Below are 16,927 nucleotides of genomic sequence, written 5' to 3' on the forward strand. Positions count from 1 at the left end.
TCCTTAGTCCAATGGTGCAAAGGTCTCCAGCACAGGAGGGGACCCACAGGGGCTGGGACACCAGCCTGGTTGTCCCCGGCTCTGGGGAGGAATACGCCATGCTGCTAAGGGGCACATGAGGCTCTGAAACCCCCTGTCCCCCTCAGTGTCTCCTGGCTCAGCCCTGTTCATCCCCCAAAGGCTGCAGGATGGAGCGGAAGCCCCCAAACCACCACCCCCTGGCACTGGTGCCAGTGTGCGAGCATGCTGCTGAGCCAGCACCGTGCTGGGGGACCCCCAAGAGCTGGGGAACCCCATTGCTGTGGGAGCCCCAGCCCAGCGCCAGCCCCATCCTCCTGCTGTGTGCATAGCTGTGGTTGCCTGCATGGAAATGGCGTCCGTAGTGTAGCGTGTGTTGCCCTGTACACCTGGACTGCTGTGGGCTTGCCTCAAATAAAGATGGTGATGAAACACTTGGCTGGTCCAGGGGTGCACTGGGGTTCCCTGATTCCTGGCCAGGCGTGGGGTCCCCACCTTCCACGACTCCAATGCGAGGTGCCTGATTCAGGGCACTGGGCTGAAGGGGCGTTGTCAGTAGCAGCACGATGGAGCAACACTCGGTGGGAGCTGCAATGGGCTAAATTTGGAGCCTGCAATTTTTTTAATTTTTTTTTTCCCTGAGCAGGGTCTAAATTTAGCAGGTGCTGGTCACCACCCCCCCTCCCAGCCCTGGCTCTCCAGGCGCTTCAGCTCTTCCCAGGGCACCCCTGCAGCCGCACACCCGCCTGCCCCACGACTGCACTCAGCCCCCATCACCTCTTCCTGCACCGGGTGGCAGCAAGAGGCCCCAGGGGTGCTGAGCAGCTCCCGGGTGGTGTGGGGCCACATCTGTCTTGGGTCACAGGTTATGCTCAGCTCTGCAAAGATCCAGCTTGTCCCCAGCAGCCTGCCTTGCTCGCTGGCCCAGGTTTTGCCACCTGCCTGCCCGTGCATCATCTGCTAATTTTACCAGCGGTGATTTAATCCTGGTTGCCTTTGTGCAGAGGGGAAGTGAGAGCGCCAGTGCCTGCAGAGCCCCCCGGGAGCGTTCCCCAGGTGGCAAGGACACCCCGTGCCCTCTGCGTGCTCCCCTGTCCCAGCATGCAGGCACCCAGCAGGCAGCGTATTGTGGCAGGCCCTGCCATTTCACCCAGGACATGATGGGACACAAGCTACCTGCCTTTACCAGCCTCAACCCTGGGAGACGGTGGTGGCCCTGGAAGCTCATCAGTACCCCAACATCGACAGAGAAATTCCCACCAGTAGCCCAGAGACATGCTGGGCAGCTCTCTCCAGGACACGACCAAGTCCATGCCCTGAAGCTGAGGATTTCAAAATGGTCAGGACAACCCCATACCAACAGGCTTCCTAAGATACCCCTAGGCATCTTCCCAGGATTGGAGCAGAAGGCTCCTCTCCTTCCCAAGTTGAGAAGAGCAATATTTAACTGAGCACTATCCCTTGTTTTTCCTTTCCCAGTCTGACTCCACAACAACGTGATGCCTCCACACAGTTCATTTATCCAGTGCAATATCTGCTGTGTCCTCCACAAGCAGCAAGTCTCCATGGCAGGTCTCACCACCTTCAGTTACGGATGGGGAAATGGAGGCACTTGGCAGAGCAATGCTGCAGGGCAGGGGGGGGGCCCTGGCAGGCCCCCGGCAGCGTGGCTCTGTCCCAGGCTCGTTCCCAATTCTCATTTGCAGTCCTGCAAGGGCTTGCGTCCATGAACCCACTCAGGGGGGATCCGTGGCCAGGGCAGCCCCAAAGTCCCTGCCAGTGGGAACTATTTTCCCTATGGCCACTGCCAAAGAGTCTTTCTCAAAGGCAAACCTGCCTCCAGGGTGCCTGCAGGGGAAAGGCTGCCGAAGCCGCCACTCAGGCTTGGGTTAACCCGGGGCTCGCAGGGGGAACCTGTGACACGGCCCTGCTGGTGCGAAACCGCCTCCCGAGAAAGCAGAAGGGACCCCATGGCGTGCAAGGCCCGGGGTCCATCCCGTCTGCTGACCTTGCTGTGTGGTAGGTTCTTGGGCATGGCGTGGTCGTCTCCCCCCGCGATCCGGCCCCGTGGGCTGTCCCACCAACCCCCCAAGGCCGCCCGGTACCGTCCCCCAGCCCCCACCCGGAGAAGGCCGCGGCCCCTTTAAATCCTGCGCTGCCCCAGCCCCACCCGCCAGCCTCTTCCCCCTTCTATTTTTTTATGAATGAAAAACGTTCTCGGCGGAGCCATGCAAATCACGCCGCACCCATTGGCTGCCACCGCCCCCTCCCACCCAGCCGGCCTCAATGGTGCTCGGCGGAGCGGCGCGCGGGCGGGCGCGCAGCGGCCCTGCGGCCAATCAGACGGCGCGAGTGGCCGAACGGCGGCTCCCCATTGGGCGGTGCGGAGGGTAAACAAGAGGCGGGGGCGGGGCGGGGCGGGGCGGGGCGCGGTGCGGTGGAGGCCGCTGGCTCGGGGGCTGCGGCCGGCGCAGAGCGGCAGCGCGGTGCCCGGGCGCGGAGCGACGCGGCGCCTTCCCCGGCCCCGGCTCGCTCACGGCTCGCCCCGCTGCGGCTGAGCCCGCGGCGACCCGGCCGGGTACGCGGGGCCCGACGGCGGGGACGCGGCGCGGCGCGGGGCGGGGGCGGTGTTTATGAATGGCGCGGGCCTCGCGGTGTGAATGGCGGGGGGCGCGCGCGAGCGCGCGCGCGGGGTGGGGGTGGGGAGAAGGCGGAGTTTATGAATGGGGCGCGCGGCGCGGCGTGGGAACGGGCCCGGCTGCGGTGCGGCCCTGCAGCGCCGAGCACTGGCAGGGGCGGCGGGAGGCGAAGCGGCCCTGCCCTGCCCTGCCCTGCCCTGCCCTGCCCTGCCCTGCCCTGCCCTGCCCTGCCCTGCCCTGCCCTGCCCTGCCCTGCCCTGCCCTGCCCGCCGGTCTCCCTCCTCCCGCTCCCACGGCGCGTGATGTCACGGCCGTTTCTATAGAAACTGGGTGACATCACGAGCCGGGGGGCTGCGACCCGCCAAGGCAGGAGCGGGCCGGCTCCCCGGGGAGCCGCGGCGGCCCTGCACGCGCAGCGAGCCAGCCCCGGGGGCCCGATCCTGACCTCCCCTCCGCCCTCCAGCCGCCCACCTGCCGCAGCCCGGGCGGGACCCCCCTTCCGGGGCCGGCGTCGATGCTGAGCGGGCCGGGGGCACTGCCCGCCTCCCCCGCGCCATGGACGGCTTCTATGACCAGCAGGTTCCCTTCACGGGCCCCGGGGTAAGTTTGCCCTGTGCCCCCTCCCTGTTCCCTCTTAGGCCGCCCCAGCCTTGGGGACACCCCATCCTTGGGGGCTGCCACCTTCCCGACCCGCTCTTGCCCTGCTTGTTGCAGAAGTCCTGCGCAGAGGAGGGCCGAGGCCGGCCGGGGTCCGATAGGAAAAGGAAATTTTTGGAGACCGACCTGGCCCACGACTCAGAAGGTAGGCAGGGCTGGCCCAGGCAGCCGTGGCCCCACGAGACCACTCTCCTTGCCTTCATCGGTTTAGAAATAATGCTGCAAATAATGGCAGTTTTATTTTATTCTTTTGCGGAGTGCATAAGTCTTTCACTCTGTTCCAGAGCTCTTCCAGGATCTCAGCCAGCTCCAAGAGGCCTGGCTAGCTGAAGGCAAGTCTTCACCTCCGCCTTTTGCTGTGTAAAATCTTGCCACGAGCATTTTTTTGAGAACTGAAAACACCATAAAACCACTTTTTTTTTTTATTATTTTTTTTTTAGCTCAGGTCCCCGATGACGAACAATTTGTCCCAGATTTCCAGTCTGACAACTGTAAGTGACTGTTCTGGGTTTTCATTCTCCGGGGGGAAAACGTTTGGGTGCCTGTGCAAAACCTCATGCTGGGTTTGGAGCCACTTCCTTGGGAAAGCAGTTGTTGCTGGGGCTGAAACCGTGAAATCACGGACTTTTGGGAGAAAGTACATGTGGTTTGGGTTCATCAAGATGAAACTTGCAATGTCCTGTCTTTTGTAAGTAAGTGGGGAAAAGTATAGCCAAATGCATGGAAATCTCTCTCACTGATCTCTGGGCTCCCCTGAGACTTGCTGCTTGTTCATAGTAATGTTGATTTGCTCCTTTTCCTTTTCAAATGGATGTGAGAGCCCGTGCTGGGCTCCTTGGTTAGCCACAATCTCTGCAGTTTCTGGAGCTTTTTACAGTCCTGGCCCAGCGCTGTTGGCAAGAGCGGACCTGAGCGGTGAAACTTGAGCTGCTTTAAGCAGCATTAATCACTGGCAAGCAAGCGTGTTTAAAAGGAGGCCAGTGAAAATGCAGTCCCTCTTGAATTGCATAAGAGTGAGAGTTGTTTCTGAGCCTTGGTTCGTTGCTGGAATGGGTTAGCAGTGAGGGCAGGGGCTGGTTAATGGCGTGTGGTGCTTGCGCAGCTCTCGGGCTCTGGCTCTCCTGGTGTTGAAGGCTTGGTTGGAGGGGAAGGGGGGGATCAGGATGTTTTGAGTCGTTACCTGGCAAACAGAAGTAGTAGCTTGGTGTTCGTGGCTGGGTTTTGCTGCTGAACCAGACAGCTACAGAACTTAAAGGAAATCAAATTTAGCCTGCAGTCGAACAGATTTTTTCGTTCCAGCTTTGTCACAGCATGCAGCAAGGCTATCTTCTCCTACAGTAAACGCATGTTAATTATTGCCCTTTGATTACTTCTGAGTGGGAAGCTTGCCATTAAACTGTTCCAGACAGCCCAAGTTTCAGATGCGCTTTTTTTCCTTGTCTCCCCTGAGATAAAAGGCGAGCCCAGAGTCAGAAACGCAACTGGCTGTTGACATCCTAGTGCAGCCCGGCAGCTCTCGCTTGGAGCGGTAGAAACTGCAGCATGCGTGGGAGGGTGGCTCTTAGGGCTGAAGCTGTTTCCAATGCCTTTTGGCAGTCTCTTGTTTCCTTGTAACCTGAAGAGCTCAGAGAGAAGAGACAAACTTTTCTGGGCAATGCAGGGAAAGGGGAGGGGTGGGGGCAAGGGGAGGCATTTGGTCAAGACTCTTAAAATGTTCTCTTGACCTGCTCGGCCTCTGCAGATCCAGCATTGAAACAACTTTGCCACTTGAAAGGAGATCTTCCTGTGTGACTCCCCGCTATGATAACCTTCCTTAACTTCCCAGGGAGAGAGAAAGCAAAGGTTTCCCTCGCTGTCATGCCGAGGGCTGTGCTGGCTGGGGGGACTCAGACTGGGGTGGAGGGGGATGGGGAGCCCGGCTTTTCCGTACTAGCACTGGAGAGCATTCAAGGAGGAGAAAGTCTCTAGCTTACAGCTTTCTGTCCCCATCTTCTCATTTCACTCTGGTTTTGAACTGTGTGGTGTAGGAAGAAAAAGAGGAATAAATCTGGTGCAGCCTCCCCCCTGCACCTGGGTTTCTCTAGTGGGGACGTGCTCCTTTCCCAGGCTGGGGTTCACATTGGGGTTCAGTGCCCATTAGCTCCTGGGGGAAGGGAAATCCTTCCCTGTTCCGTACGGATGTTTGTGGGCATGCATTGGACTCAGTTCTTGCAGTTGTGTAGCTCCATGCCTTTTCCCTGAGAAAGCTGCTGCTCTCTTATCCCCAGCAAGCCAGCTCTGTCTCCTGCTCGTGGCCCTGGCATTCCCAGGGCCAATCTTCCTTGACCCAGTAGTAAAAAGGGACAAACCAGGCTCGGTTTTGACCCCATTGCTGGGGGGAACACCACCATGTGTGCTGCGCCAAGTCTCGGAGATGCTCCGAACCTCAGCATTGTTCTCACCTTGCTAAAAAACCCTCATCGCACGGCAGCTGCCTGCAGCTCGGCTGCTGCCTGCTCACTGCTCCTGATTCTGTAGCTGAGGTCCCTGGCAGACACGGGCTTAAAGTTGGGGTTTGGCAGCAAAATGTCACAACATGCCGGAGGGCGGCGAGTCGCAGCGCTGGGGAGGAAATCCTGCCATAGGGATGGGGAAAGCAGGGCTCCTCGGAATAAGTGATACGTTGTTCTTGGCACCCTGGACCAAGCAGCAAGAGGCCAGGTTCGGTGCTTGTAAGCTACCCGGAGAAGCGGCAGATTCTCCTGGGAAGGTGAGGAGGCTGTGGGTGACTCCAGCAGATCTCACCACACTGGCCATCATGCCACATCATCCCTAGCCAGGTGTAGGTGTGGGTTCGCTGGCGGCACGGTCCCCAGGAGAAGGGTATATATGTTACAATGTTATATCTTGATTGGTTGTTTAAATAACTGGGGAGCGATGGGGTTGTGCTGGGGAGATCAAGCACCACCGGAGGCTTTGCCTTTTGCAGGGGTTTGCTCCAAGGGGATTTGTGGCCCCCTGTATGGGCGGCGCTTGGCTAAAGCCATGGGCAGGGCGCAGAGCAGGGTTTCTTACAAACCAAAATGAAAGCAGGAGGTTTGTTTCTGAGGAAGGGCTGTTTAAACAAAGGAAAGCAGGCTGGCTTCTATTTCTGGCTCCTCTCCTGGTGTGACCTTGGGTGCGTCCTGTAACACCAGGGGATGGAGGGGCAGGTGCGGAGGTCGGCTCCCAGGTGATGGCTTGAGCGGGTGCCAAGGTCACCAGATGGTGGCCGGGCTGGAAATGGTGGTTTGGTTGCCTTCCAACCAAAGGTTGGCTTGGGCAGCAGATGCCACCAGCAAAGCCAGTGTCCTCCAGGCTCGGCCTCTTAGAGGTGCCTTCATGCTGATGGTTGGGAACAACCTGCCCTGTCCCCCACCAAGGGATTCACCAGCAATTCAAGGCCCCGAATGGCTTTGGGATGTCGCCTTTCCTATGGGAGACTTCTTGGCTGAAGGTTGATGCTTGGGGCATCTCCAGTTTGGCTGGCAGTATGGCACTGTGGGGGTACGCCTGAGCCCCCCCCATCCTCCCCTCCTGGTTGTGCTGCCTTACTGGCCAGGCACAGCAGCGGCACATGTGGCCAGTCCCCTTGCCCAGCCTCTCTGGGGACCATCCATCCTCAGGGGCTAAAGCAGCCCAGAGAAGGGCTGTCAGGCACCTATGGGTGCTCTCACTGCTCCTGTGGCTCAGTCCCAGCACGGGTGTGCCGAGGCGCGTTCTCTGGCCCTGTCTATAGTTAAGCTGCTCCCTCTGCCTTTTTTTATATATTTTTTTTAGCTTTTTATTATAGTGATGAGCACAGGACCGGAAAGGTTAAAAGCGCTTGCACATCCAACGTGCCTTTGAGGCGTTGGATGCTGGGGCAGGACATCCCCTTCCCTGGGAACCCTCCTGCCGCCTTCCCTTCTCCCTGCCTGGCCGCTTGCTGCCAGGGACCCAAAACCAGCTCCTTCCCCCCGAGAGCCACACCACCAGCCTCAGTGACCCCCTTGACTCCCACCACCAGCCTCACCGCCCTGGCCGGCCATGAGCTTGGCGGCAAGAGCACATCTTGCCGAGCAGCGCCAGCCGGCCCCGTGGTGTTTGTGTAACGAATCCAAACGTTGCACAAAGCCTGGGCTTGGCCAGCTGGTCTCTGTTAGGATCTTAAAGCTCGTTTCCCTTTTCTTGAATGGCAGTGCTTAGCTCTGGAGAATTTTTTTTTTTTTTTTTTTTTTTTTTTTTTTTTTTTTCCCCCTGGCCACATGAATGGAGCGTTCGAAGTTGTTTGTGAATGGAGGGTGGTGCCTGCTCGGAGACTTTTTTTTTTTTTTTTTTTTTTTTCAATGAATAACCAGACCCCATTGTATGGCTGGCGGAAAAACAACCCGCTCCAACAACACGGAGCCTGTTAGGGAGAAACATGCTCGTGATAGGCAGCTGGAGCCCTTCCAAACCCAGTTCCCCTTCGCTTTGCCGTGGCTCACGGGGCGCCCGGGCTTTGCTGCCACCACGCCATCCCCCCATTAAGGCTAGAAATGCTGAGAGCAGCAAAACCTCACTGGGGGGGGAAGGAGGAGGGGGATAAATCCGGCTTGGGAGCCGGTGGAAGGCGCGCGGGGGGCTGTGCTGGCTCAGCGCTGGGCTTCGTGTTTCAAATCCTCCTCGAGGGGGGTTTTATGCCCTTGGTACCAGCTGTGCTGGCCATTGGGGGGCGGGGGGAGTCATCAGCTCTTTAAAGGTTTTGACAAATTAGGGGAGCAGCTAATTACCTGGCAAGCTGTGAACAGTTGTCCTGGAGCTATTTGTTCCTCTCTGCCATAGCTGGGCTGTGTTTAGACTTTGCATGAAGCTAATACTCCACTTCCGATTAGTCTTGGCTCTCCTCTGCAGGCACTATTTAGGTAGAGATCTCAGAGGCGCTTTCCCTTTCCTAGAGCGCCTGCTTTTAGAAATTAATTAGGTTAAGCGTATTTTACTTGGTTTAAAATTATATATAGCAAGTGGGCTTGCGGGGCTGGGAAGGATCGGGGTTTAATGGGACGTTTGCCACTTGAACTCATACAATTGCAGGACCCTGGGCCTGAGTCCCCTTGGAGCACCTTGGCTGGGGGAAGGTGGATCCCATTTAGCCACTTGCTGACTCTCTGGCCAGCGAATTGGGAACTGGGTATGCCCCAGCAAGGGCAAGCGGGCTGCTGTGTCCTGCTTACAAGCTCTTGGAGCTCCAGGCTGTCAAGCCCCCTTGTTCCTTGCCCCATGGCTCAGGGAGGCAGCCGCTGCCCGCAGTGCCCAGGCTCATCTCCCCTTGCTGAGGGGCTTTTGGCCTAGCCCGGGCATGTCTCATCCATGGCTGTTGTCGAGCTGCCTGTTCCCCTTGCTCTGCCCCCTCTTGCCCTGTGCCATTCACCTCTCGGATCCCAGTGGGGAACAATTTCCCCTCCATGAGTGATGTCCTGGGCTGGAGGGACTGTCCCAGCCCCTGGGAGCTCTGCCCTCCCCTGCAGAAGACAGCCTGGCCATCCTGGCTCAGTCCACCAGCACGTCAGGGTCTGCTGGGGCATCCTCCTGCTGTGGTTCGGTTGCCTGATGCTGCTGAGGGGGGGTAATTCAGCACCTGATTCCTGAGCAAAGAGCACCCAAGGGTGAGCCCCATCCTCTTTCTCGTTGCAGTGGTCCTGCACGCCCCACCTCCAGCAAAGATCAAGCGGGAGCTGCACAGCCCTTCCTCGGAGCTGTCGTCCTGCAGCCATGAGCAGGCTCTCTGTGCTGGCTATGGGGACAAGTGCCTCTACAACTGCTGGTAGGTAGTAGAGGGGGCTGGCTGCTGTCTGCAGACCCCTTGGATCATGGCATGGGGACTCGTCTTGCTTGTCAGCCTCCACCAGGTGAAGGTGTCCTCATTACTGTCACTGTCAGCCCCTCTCCCCTCCGCAGTGCCTATGACAGGAAACCCCCTGACGGGTTCAAGCCATTAACGCCGCCCGCCACACCGGTGTCTCCTGCGCACCAGGGATCAGCCCTGCCGCTGCCGGCCCCAGCTGTGCAGGCAGCTGCCCATGGGGTGGCCCCAGCCCCGCACCCGCTGCAGGAACAGAGGCAGCAGACCTTCGCCGTGCCGCGGCCGCCTCACCCGCCCATGCACATGCCAAAGATGATGTCTGAAAACCAATACCCCGCAGAGCACAGGTAGGGCTTCCCACACCCAAGCAAACGCTGGTGTCTTGTGGGTGTTCATGGGGACTTTGGCCCTTGTGGGATGGATTGGTGGCCTCAAAGTGTGGGGAGGGAAGGGGGATGCCTGTCCCCTTGCTGCAGTCACGGACCATGGGCCAGACATTGCTGCCTGGGGGGCACATGGAAGCCAGTGCGGCAAAACTTGCTGCTTCCCACTGGGATCTTGCATCTCTTTCTCCCCACAAGGCAGCTCCCTGCGAACAGGGACCTGCTCCTCCCAGCCCAGGAGACACTGGGCAGAGCCTTCACCTCCCCCTCAGGAAAGGCGAAGGAGGCAGAGGCTGCCGCCTACATTCGTCCCTGCAGCAGCGGGTGATGGTGCTGAGTCAGGGCTCCCGCTCTTCTCTCTCCCACCCGCTGCAGCTTTCTGCCATCCAAGCTGAGCCCTGCCAGGCTGGGTAGCTGCAGGTAGCCCTGTCCTGCCCCCGAGCACTCCCGGTCTGAGGGCCAGTCCTTAGCTCCCCTGTGCATTGCAGGGCATCCCTGTGATTTTGGGGCTGTGGAAGGAGAGACCCTGCTCCCCACTTCCTCTTCAAGCTGTGGCTTCATCCTGCGTCACCCCTGCGTCCCCTGAGGCTTTGCTGGTCCCCTCCCTCGCCCCGGGTTTGTTTGCGCTATTGGTCGGTGGCGTGGCGCAGGTCACAATCAACCTGTGGCTTTGCTTGTGGCCTCCTGGATGCCCTTTGCTGCGGTGACGCCTGCCATGTCACCAGCAGCAGGGTGTCCCCGTTGGGCATGGGGCTGGACGTGGCAGCCTGGCAAAGGCCACGCAGTGGGGCCATGGAAACCCTCAGGATGCGCTTGCAGCAGGCAAGCATCCCTCCCTAGCAAAGCGGGGCTTGGCTCCGGGCGACCTTCGAGCTATGCAGGGGGCTGGCCATGACCCCTCGGGAAGCGCTTTGCCAGCTCTGGGCTTGGGTTTCACTCAGGAAGGGCAGAGGGACGCAGCTCGGAAATGGAGTAATCCCAGCCCGGCAGCTGGGAGGGCTCTGGTTACAAAGCCAAATGGCGCACGGCGGGCCCCGAGTGCAGAGATCGCCTTTCAAGGTGCTGGAGGGTGAGGGGATGCAGCAGCACCCCCTTGAGATGGTCCCTTACCCACCACAGCCAGGAAAGACTGTGCTGGGGCTTGAGTCGGCAGTGGTGGCACCCCGGAGCCGAAAATAGTGCTCCCTGCCACTGAGTTCAAGGTTTAATCCCAGCCGTGCAGGCGGATTAGCAGCCAGCTGGGGCTGCAGAGTGGATTTGGCTTTGCGTAAGCGCCCGCCTGGGTGCAGCATTCCCTGGGCCCCGCAGGTCTGCCTCCCACCCCGGGGGGGAGATTTTACTGGTTTACAGAGATTTCACTGTTGTGGGGTGGTTTTTTTTTTGTTTCCCTTTCCCACTCTTACCCAGATATCCCTGCTGTAGCTCAGGGCTGTCATCATTGTGCAGTGCTTCATTGTGATGGCCCCTGCACTGTCCTGCTCCCCCAGCGGGGCATCCCCAGCACTTGGAGGGGGACAGGGCTCCCCAGCACCCTGCTGGGTCCCCACGGGACTAACCCTCATGGTGGCTGTGTTCCTGAGGAACTGTCCCAGCCTGCTGCGGGTGGGACACAACGCCACCCAAACCACCCCAGGAGCACCCCAGGCTGAGGGCACTGAGTCAGCATGGGGTCCCAGTCTGGGGTGGGAGCTGGCAGCGTGCCAGCAGGACTGACCCCACCACCCCTTGGTAACACCATGTCCCTCTCCCCCCAGGTTTCAGAGGCAGCTGTCGGAGCCCTGCCACCCCTTCCCACCACAGCCCGGGGTCCCAGGAGACAGCCGCCCCATCTACCACCGGCAGCTGTCGGAGCCCCTCGGCCCTACCGCCCCCCGCCCCACTCAGGGATTCAAGCAGGAGTACCACGACCCGCTCTATGAGCATGGTGGCCCTGGCCTGCCTGGCCCCCCTGGCCACAGCTTCCAGCCCCCCATGGGCATCAAGCAGGAGCCCCGGGACTACTGCATCGACTCAGGTGGGTGCGAGTCGGGGGGGGACAGCTGGGTGCTGGTGCCTGGGAGCCGTGGGTTACACCAACGGCACCCAGGGGAGCAGAGCCATTTCTGCCATCTGCGGCTTGCGGGCAGCAGCGCGGCGGGCGCAGGGTTGAGCCTTGAGCAGCGGGTGCCATGTCACCCTGGGGCTCCTGTGGTGCCAGGCTGCTGCTTTGCCTGGTAGATGACTTCTTTTCTTTTTTTTTTTTTTTTCCTTGTTTTTTTTTCCCCCTCTTTTCCCTTTCCAAAATGGGGAGGATAGAGCAGGTGTTCACCAGATGCTGCATGGCGTGGTCTGTGCCATAGCCGTAGGCTGGGGTGCCCTGCAGCACCTGGCAGGTCCCCCTGCAGCCCTGGCCTGAGGCCAGCTGTGACTTCTGGCTGCTGGACCCCACGAGCATCACGGAAAAATCCTCTAATCGCCTTAGGAACTAAAAATACCCCAACTTCAGGATGGAGGCTGGCATGGCTGAGCAGATGGCAGGGGAGGTGTGGCAATGCCTCCCTTCCTGTGGGGCCTGAATAATGTGGTGAAAACCCAAGCTGACTTAGACCTTGCTCCCTGCACTCATTCCAGTGCACCCCCTCCCCGTAAATCATACTAGTTTTCTCCCAAAGCTGGGTGTGGCAGCTGGGGGTGAGTGCAGTGGCCCAGGGTGTGCCAGGGGAAGAGATGCCCGGGCTTGGCTGCAGGACATGCTTAGGGGGGAAGATGCTGTCGAGTGCTTGGTGGGACCCATGGGACATACTTCCTTAATGCCACCTTCATCTCCCTCGCAGAAGTGCCTAACTGCCAGTCCTCGTACCTGCGGGGGGGCGGCTTCCCCAGCAGCCATGATGGTGAGTGCACCCTGGCCTCCTCCAGCTCATGGGCATCCCTGGCGTGTCCTGTCCCATCCCTCCCTCAGGACAGGCGGACCCCACCCCCCCCCTCAGGCTGACAGAGCTGCCAGGCACCCCAAAAACACCCGCAAGAGCACTGTGGTGCCTGTGAGAGCCTGCATGCAAGCAGCACCAGCACTGCTGCTAAAAATAGGACCTGTGCTATGCAGCCGACGGTCCCTGTGAGCATGTTGAGAGGGCACAGCAGTGCTGCGCCACGTAATCCAGGATAACACGCCAATGTAGCTGCTAAGAGGGTTTTGGTTCCCCCAGCTCCCTGGGGCGAGGGCGGGGACAGAGCTGCATGGTGCTCAGCCGGCAAGCTGGTGTGATGCTGCCAAAATAACTGGGGACAGGACTGCTCCTGGTGCTGGTGGACGGGGTCTTGGTGCTGCATTGGGCCAAGCCAGGGTATTTTTGGGGTCTGTCTGGGGTGGTGGAGGGGCCCTGTACTCACTGAAGGTCTTTTCCCCGTAGGATTTTCATATGAAAAGGACACACGATTATATTTTGATGACACATGCGTGGTACCGGAGAGGCTGGAGGGTAAGAATCCAGCCCCAGAGGAGGGCTGGAGGGATGATCAGGGCTCATGGAGGGAGATTCAGGGCCAGGGCTCCACAGCAGCCAGCATTTAAGGCCAAGCTGTGCTGGTGCAGTGCTCTTGAGAGCTGCTGAGCATCATCCTGTGTGCCTGCTTGGCGTCACCACTGTGCTCCATCCCCGTCCCTGCCACCCACCCCGAGCCTTGCCTGCCTGCAGCAACGTCCCTAGCACCTCTCCCCCTCCAACCCTGCGGCCTGATCTCACACGGAGGGTCCTGGTACCGGGGCGAGCCCAGTGTCACTGTGTGTGTCCCCTGCTGGGTGGCATAGCCCGGGAGAGGGGCAGAGCTGGGATGTTTAACCAGCTGTGTCTTGGTGTGGGCAGGTAAAGTGAAGCAGGAGCCCACCCTGTACCGTGAGGGCCCTCCCTACCAGCGGCGCGGGTCCCTGCAGCTCTGGCAGTTCCTGGTCACCCTCCTGGACGACCCTGCCAATGCTCACTTCATCGCCTGGACTGGACGGGGCATGGAGTTCAAGCTGATTGAGCCTGAGGAGGTACGGGGGGTCCTGTCCCAGCACCCGGTGTGCCGGAGCTGGGGCTGCAGCCTGGGAGCTGCTGTGGGGAAAGCCTGGGGGTGGCGGGGTGGGGGGCTGGATCCTTCCCGTGCAACACAGCAGTTCACATTCACACTTGAAGTGAGACACGTATCTCTCTGGGCAGCTTTTGAGGGCAAGAGGGAAAAGCCAGCTGCCTGTCTGCGCTAAGCAGCCGTAGAAATTTGCCTTTAATCTCCTCTGCTGCCTCTTGACATGTGCTCTGCTCCCGGAGCTGCCAGCGGTCACCAGCCACAGTGGCATTGCCTCTGTGCCATGCCTTGGGTGTCTTACTCAGCCATGGCTCCTTCCCTCCCAAACTGCTCTGCTGCTTTGCCCTGAGTCCCCAGCGGCGTCTCTGTGACGGCATGGTGCTGTGCCGGAGCCATGCAGCTCTGCAGGAGGGTGACGCAGAGGAAGAAGCTGTTTGGGCAGTAATTGAAAGCAGCTGTAGCGCCAAGCTGCGCATTGTGGGTAATTACCCATAATATCTCTTGCACAGTGAATGGAAATTGTGTTTTTTTGAAGCAGCTTTTTTGGCAGGCTCCCCTAATCAAATGTCTTTTGATTCGGCCCCGGGTTTGGCGGTGGCAGCGTTGTGGCAGTCGGCACTTGGAGCATTTATCGCAGCAGGCGGGGAACTTCTCCAGGACCACAGTGATGCTTTAGCCCCTGGCTGCTCCAGCCCCAGAAACAACCCCCTACCCCACATTTTGGTTGTGATTTCCTTTGAGGACTGATGTCCAAGCCCCAGCTGGAGCCTTCACAGCTGCCACCTTTCTTCCTCCAGGTAGCGCGGCGCTGGGGCATCCAGAAGAACCGGCCAGCCATGAACTATGACAAGCTCAGCCGCTCCCTGCGCTACTACTACGAGAAGGGCATCATGCAGAAGGCGAGTGACCCTGCTGCCACAGGGGGGTGGGTGGAGGGTGTGACAGTCCTCTGCTGTCACCTGGGCATCCTGGGGCACAGCAGGAGGGGTGCTGGCTCCAGCGTTGGTCGTGCTGTGCTTGTTATTCCCCAGAGGGGAAGGTGCAGGGCACCTCTCATGCCCTCCTCCTCCTCGCAGGTGGCTGGCGAGCGGTATGTCTATAAGTTTGTCTGCGACCCCGATGCCCTCTTTTCCATGGCCTACCCTGACAACCAGCGCCCCTTCCTGAAGACTGAGCCTGACTGCCCGGTGCCCGAGGAAGAGACGGTGCCACTGACACACTTTGAGGACAGCCCGGCGTACCTCCTAGAGATGGATCCTTGCAGCAGCCTTCCCTATGCGGAGGGCTTTGCTTACTGACTCGGCCAGCTGGCAGAGCCACAAGCACTAGCGCATCCACTTTGGGCAAATATGGTTTTCTAAAGAATATTTCTTGCTGTTCGTAAGGAAAAAAAACAAACCAACAAAGCACGCGTGTGCACACACAAATTGGAGGAATCTAAAATGCCCCCTGTGTGTCACCGCTGAATTCCCACCCTTACTGTCCAAGGGCTAGTGCATAGGACTGCCTGTGGCTAACACCTCCCACCAAGCATTGGCGCAATGTTTTGGGGCAATGGGAGCTAAAGACGCAGTCTCTGACCCAGGCTCTGTTCCTTGCCAGCACTGCGAGGGCTGATGGCTCCAGCAGTGCCCCAGGATGGCTGAGCCGGTGTGGTCGCCTGGCGAATTGTCATGACAATCTGCTTTGCATCGAGCACGATCCGCGTAGCTGCCTTGTGTGGTGGAAAGGGCTTTGATTTGCACAGAGGAGGGATGTGGGGGGCCACCTGGGCCAGCACCCCGGGGCTGATGTGCGCAGCATCCTACCCGAACCCTGAGGAGCCTTCTGCCTTCTTCCTGAACTGACCCTCCCCACCCCACCCTCGTGATATAACCTGATATAACAGTTCCCCAGCCCCCCCCAATCCTGTCTGTGCCCCTCTCACTCCTCCTCCCCAGCTCTGGCTGCGTGCCATGGGTTGCATTTCAGGGGAGGAGACCCTGACACTATCTCCTTCCCTCCCTCCCCCCCCCCCCTTTTTTTTTTCCCCCCCAATGTTTTAGGGGAAAAAAAGTTTCTAAACTGTTTTTTGTAGAGTTTTTTGTATTTTAAGGCAAAGCTATTTTTTGCAGCCTGGCTGCTGTTCCTGGAGTCCCTGGGAATGTCCCCTGGCTTTCCCGGCAGCATGCTTGCTGGGGGGGGGGCCCTCGGCGCCTGTGGCTTGCCAGGACAGCTGCTGAAGTATCTGGTCCACTCCATTTCACCACTCGAGTCCTCTTTCCTGAGGGAGCCAGGGCTGAACCCTGGTGCCAGCTCAGCTGCGCTCCCCACCCTGCTCAGCATGGCCTCGGAGCTGGGCTGTAAGGCCACAGCAGGCAGGGACAGTGGGGTCCCCCACCCTGCTTCCCTCCAGCTCCTCCCCCCTCCCTGCTGCACCTCCTAACACTCCTCCACCACTCATATATTCATACCTGCCTATCCCTCCACCGGCTACATGTTTTTGTTGTAAATGCTGTATAGGAAAATTTTTTTTTTTCTTCCTTAGGTAGCTTTGGTTGGATTTTTTTTTGACTGATTTTTTTTTTTTTTTTTTTTTTTTTTTTTTGGAAGTATGAAGATTAACTCTGGGTAGACTTGGTTGCTCTCCCCATGGTGGCTCACCTATGGGGAGCATTTGGTTGTGGGAACCCCACGTTGGGGACAAGGTTTTAACCATTTGCTTGGTGTGGCAGGTCTACAGTGCAGAAAGGGTTAATCTGAGGACTGATTTGAAATAATCTTTACTTGAGCAGGGCTATGTATCTCCTGCAAAGCTGCATTACATTCTGTACTGTGTACAATAAAGGATCTTGCTTTCTGTTCCTCTCTGGCTGCCTGGACTCCTGCTTTCCCTGTGCCATAGTATGCTGGCCAGGCTGGGAGGGAGCCTCTAGATATGCTTGTGGGCATGGAAGTGGTCCAGGGTACAGCCTCTCACTCAGGGCATGCAAGGCTGTGTGTCCATAGGAGCTGGGACTAAGTGGGGGTCTAGGTCACCAGGACAGGGCTGCCCTCTCCCCAGCCCTGGGTCTAGATGCTGCTGTGGCTTTCACAAAGCCATGTCCAGTGATAGGATCCATTTGAAACAGGGGTGGCTTCTCCCCAGCAAGGTGCAATTTAATATTGCTTCTTCCCAAGGGTTTCTCAGCTGGTAGGTCCAGCTGCCTCTGTCCCTTTTGCTCTCCCCTGGAAACCCAGGCCCCCCACCATCAAGCAGGGCTAAAGCTGGTGGGGACCTCTCAGCATTGGCACCCGGTGAGGAACTGGTTCCAGGACCTCCTGGCAGTGGTCCCCCCAGGACTTACTGGCCCCGTTTCTAG

General features: G+C 58.9%; 1 protein-coding gene across 1 annotated transcript; it reads left to right on the forward strand.

Annotated features, from left to right (window-relative positions):
- The first annotated feature begins 2,493 nt into the window (after positions 1–2,493).
- Positions 2,494–15,388, forward strand: ETV5 (ETS variant transcription factor 5). The gene is made up of 13 exons (XM_082320833.1): positions 2,494–2,596; positions 3,121–3,257; positions 3,372–3,459; positions 3,599–3,646; positions 3,755–3,805; positions 8,988–9,117; positions 9,252–9,503; positions 11,294–11,553; positions 12,353–12,412; positions 12,932–13,000; positions 13,385–13,554; positions 14,384–14,485; positions 14,663–15,388. The coding sequence occupies exons 2-13, from the start codon at positions 3,213–3,215 to the stop codon at positions 14,882–14,884; spliced, it is 1,497 nt and encodes a 498-aa protein (XP_082176959.1). The 5' UTR covers positions 2,494–2,596; positions 3,121–3,212; the 3' UTR covers positions 14,885–15,388.
- Positions 15,389–16,927: the final 1,539 nt, after the last annotated feature.

The sequence above is a fragment of the Platalea leucorodia genome (genome assembly GCF_965183815.1).
Source record: "Platalea leucorodia genome assembly, chromosome: 8".
NCBI lineage: Eukaryota > Metazoa > Chordata > Aves > Pelecaniformes > Threskiornithidae > Platalea > Platalea leucorodia.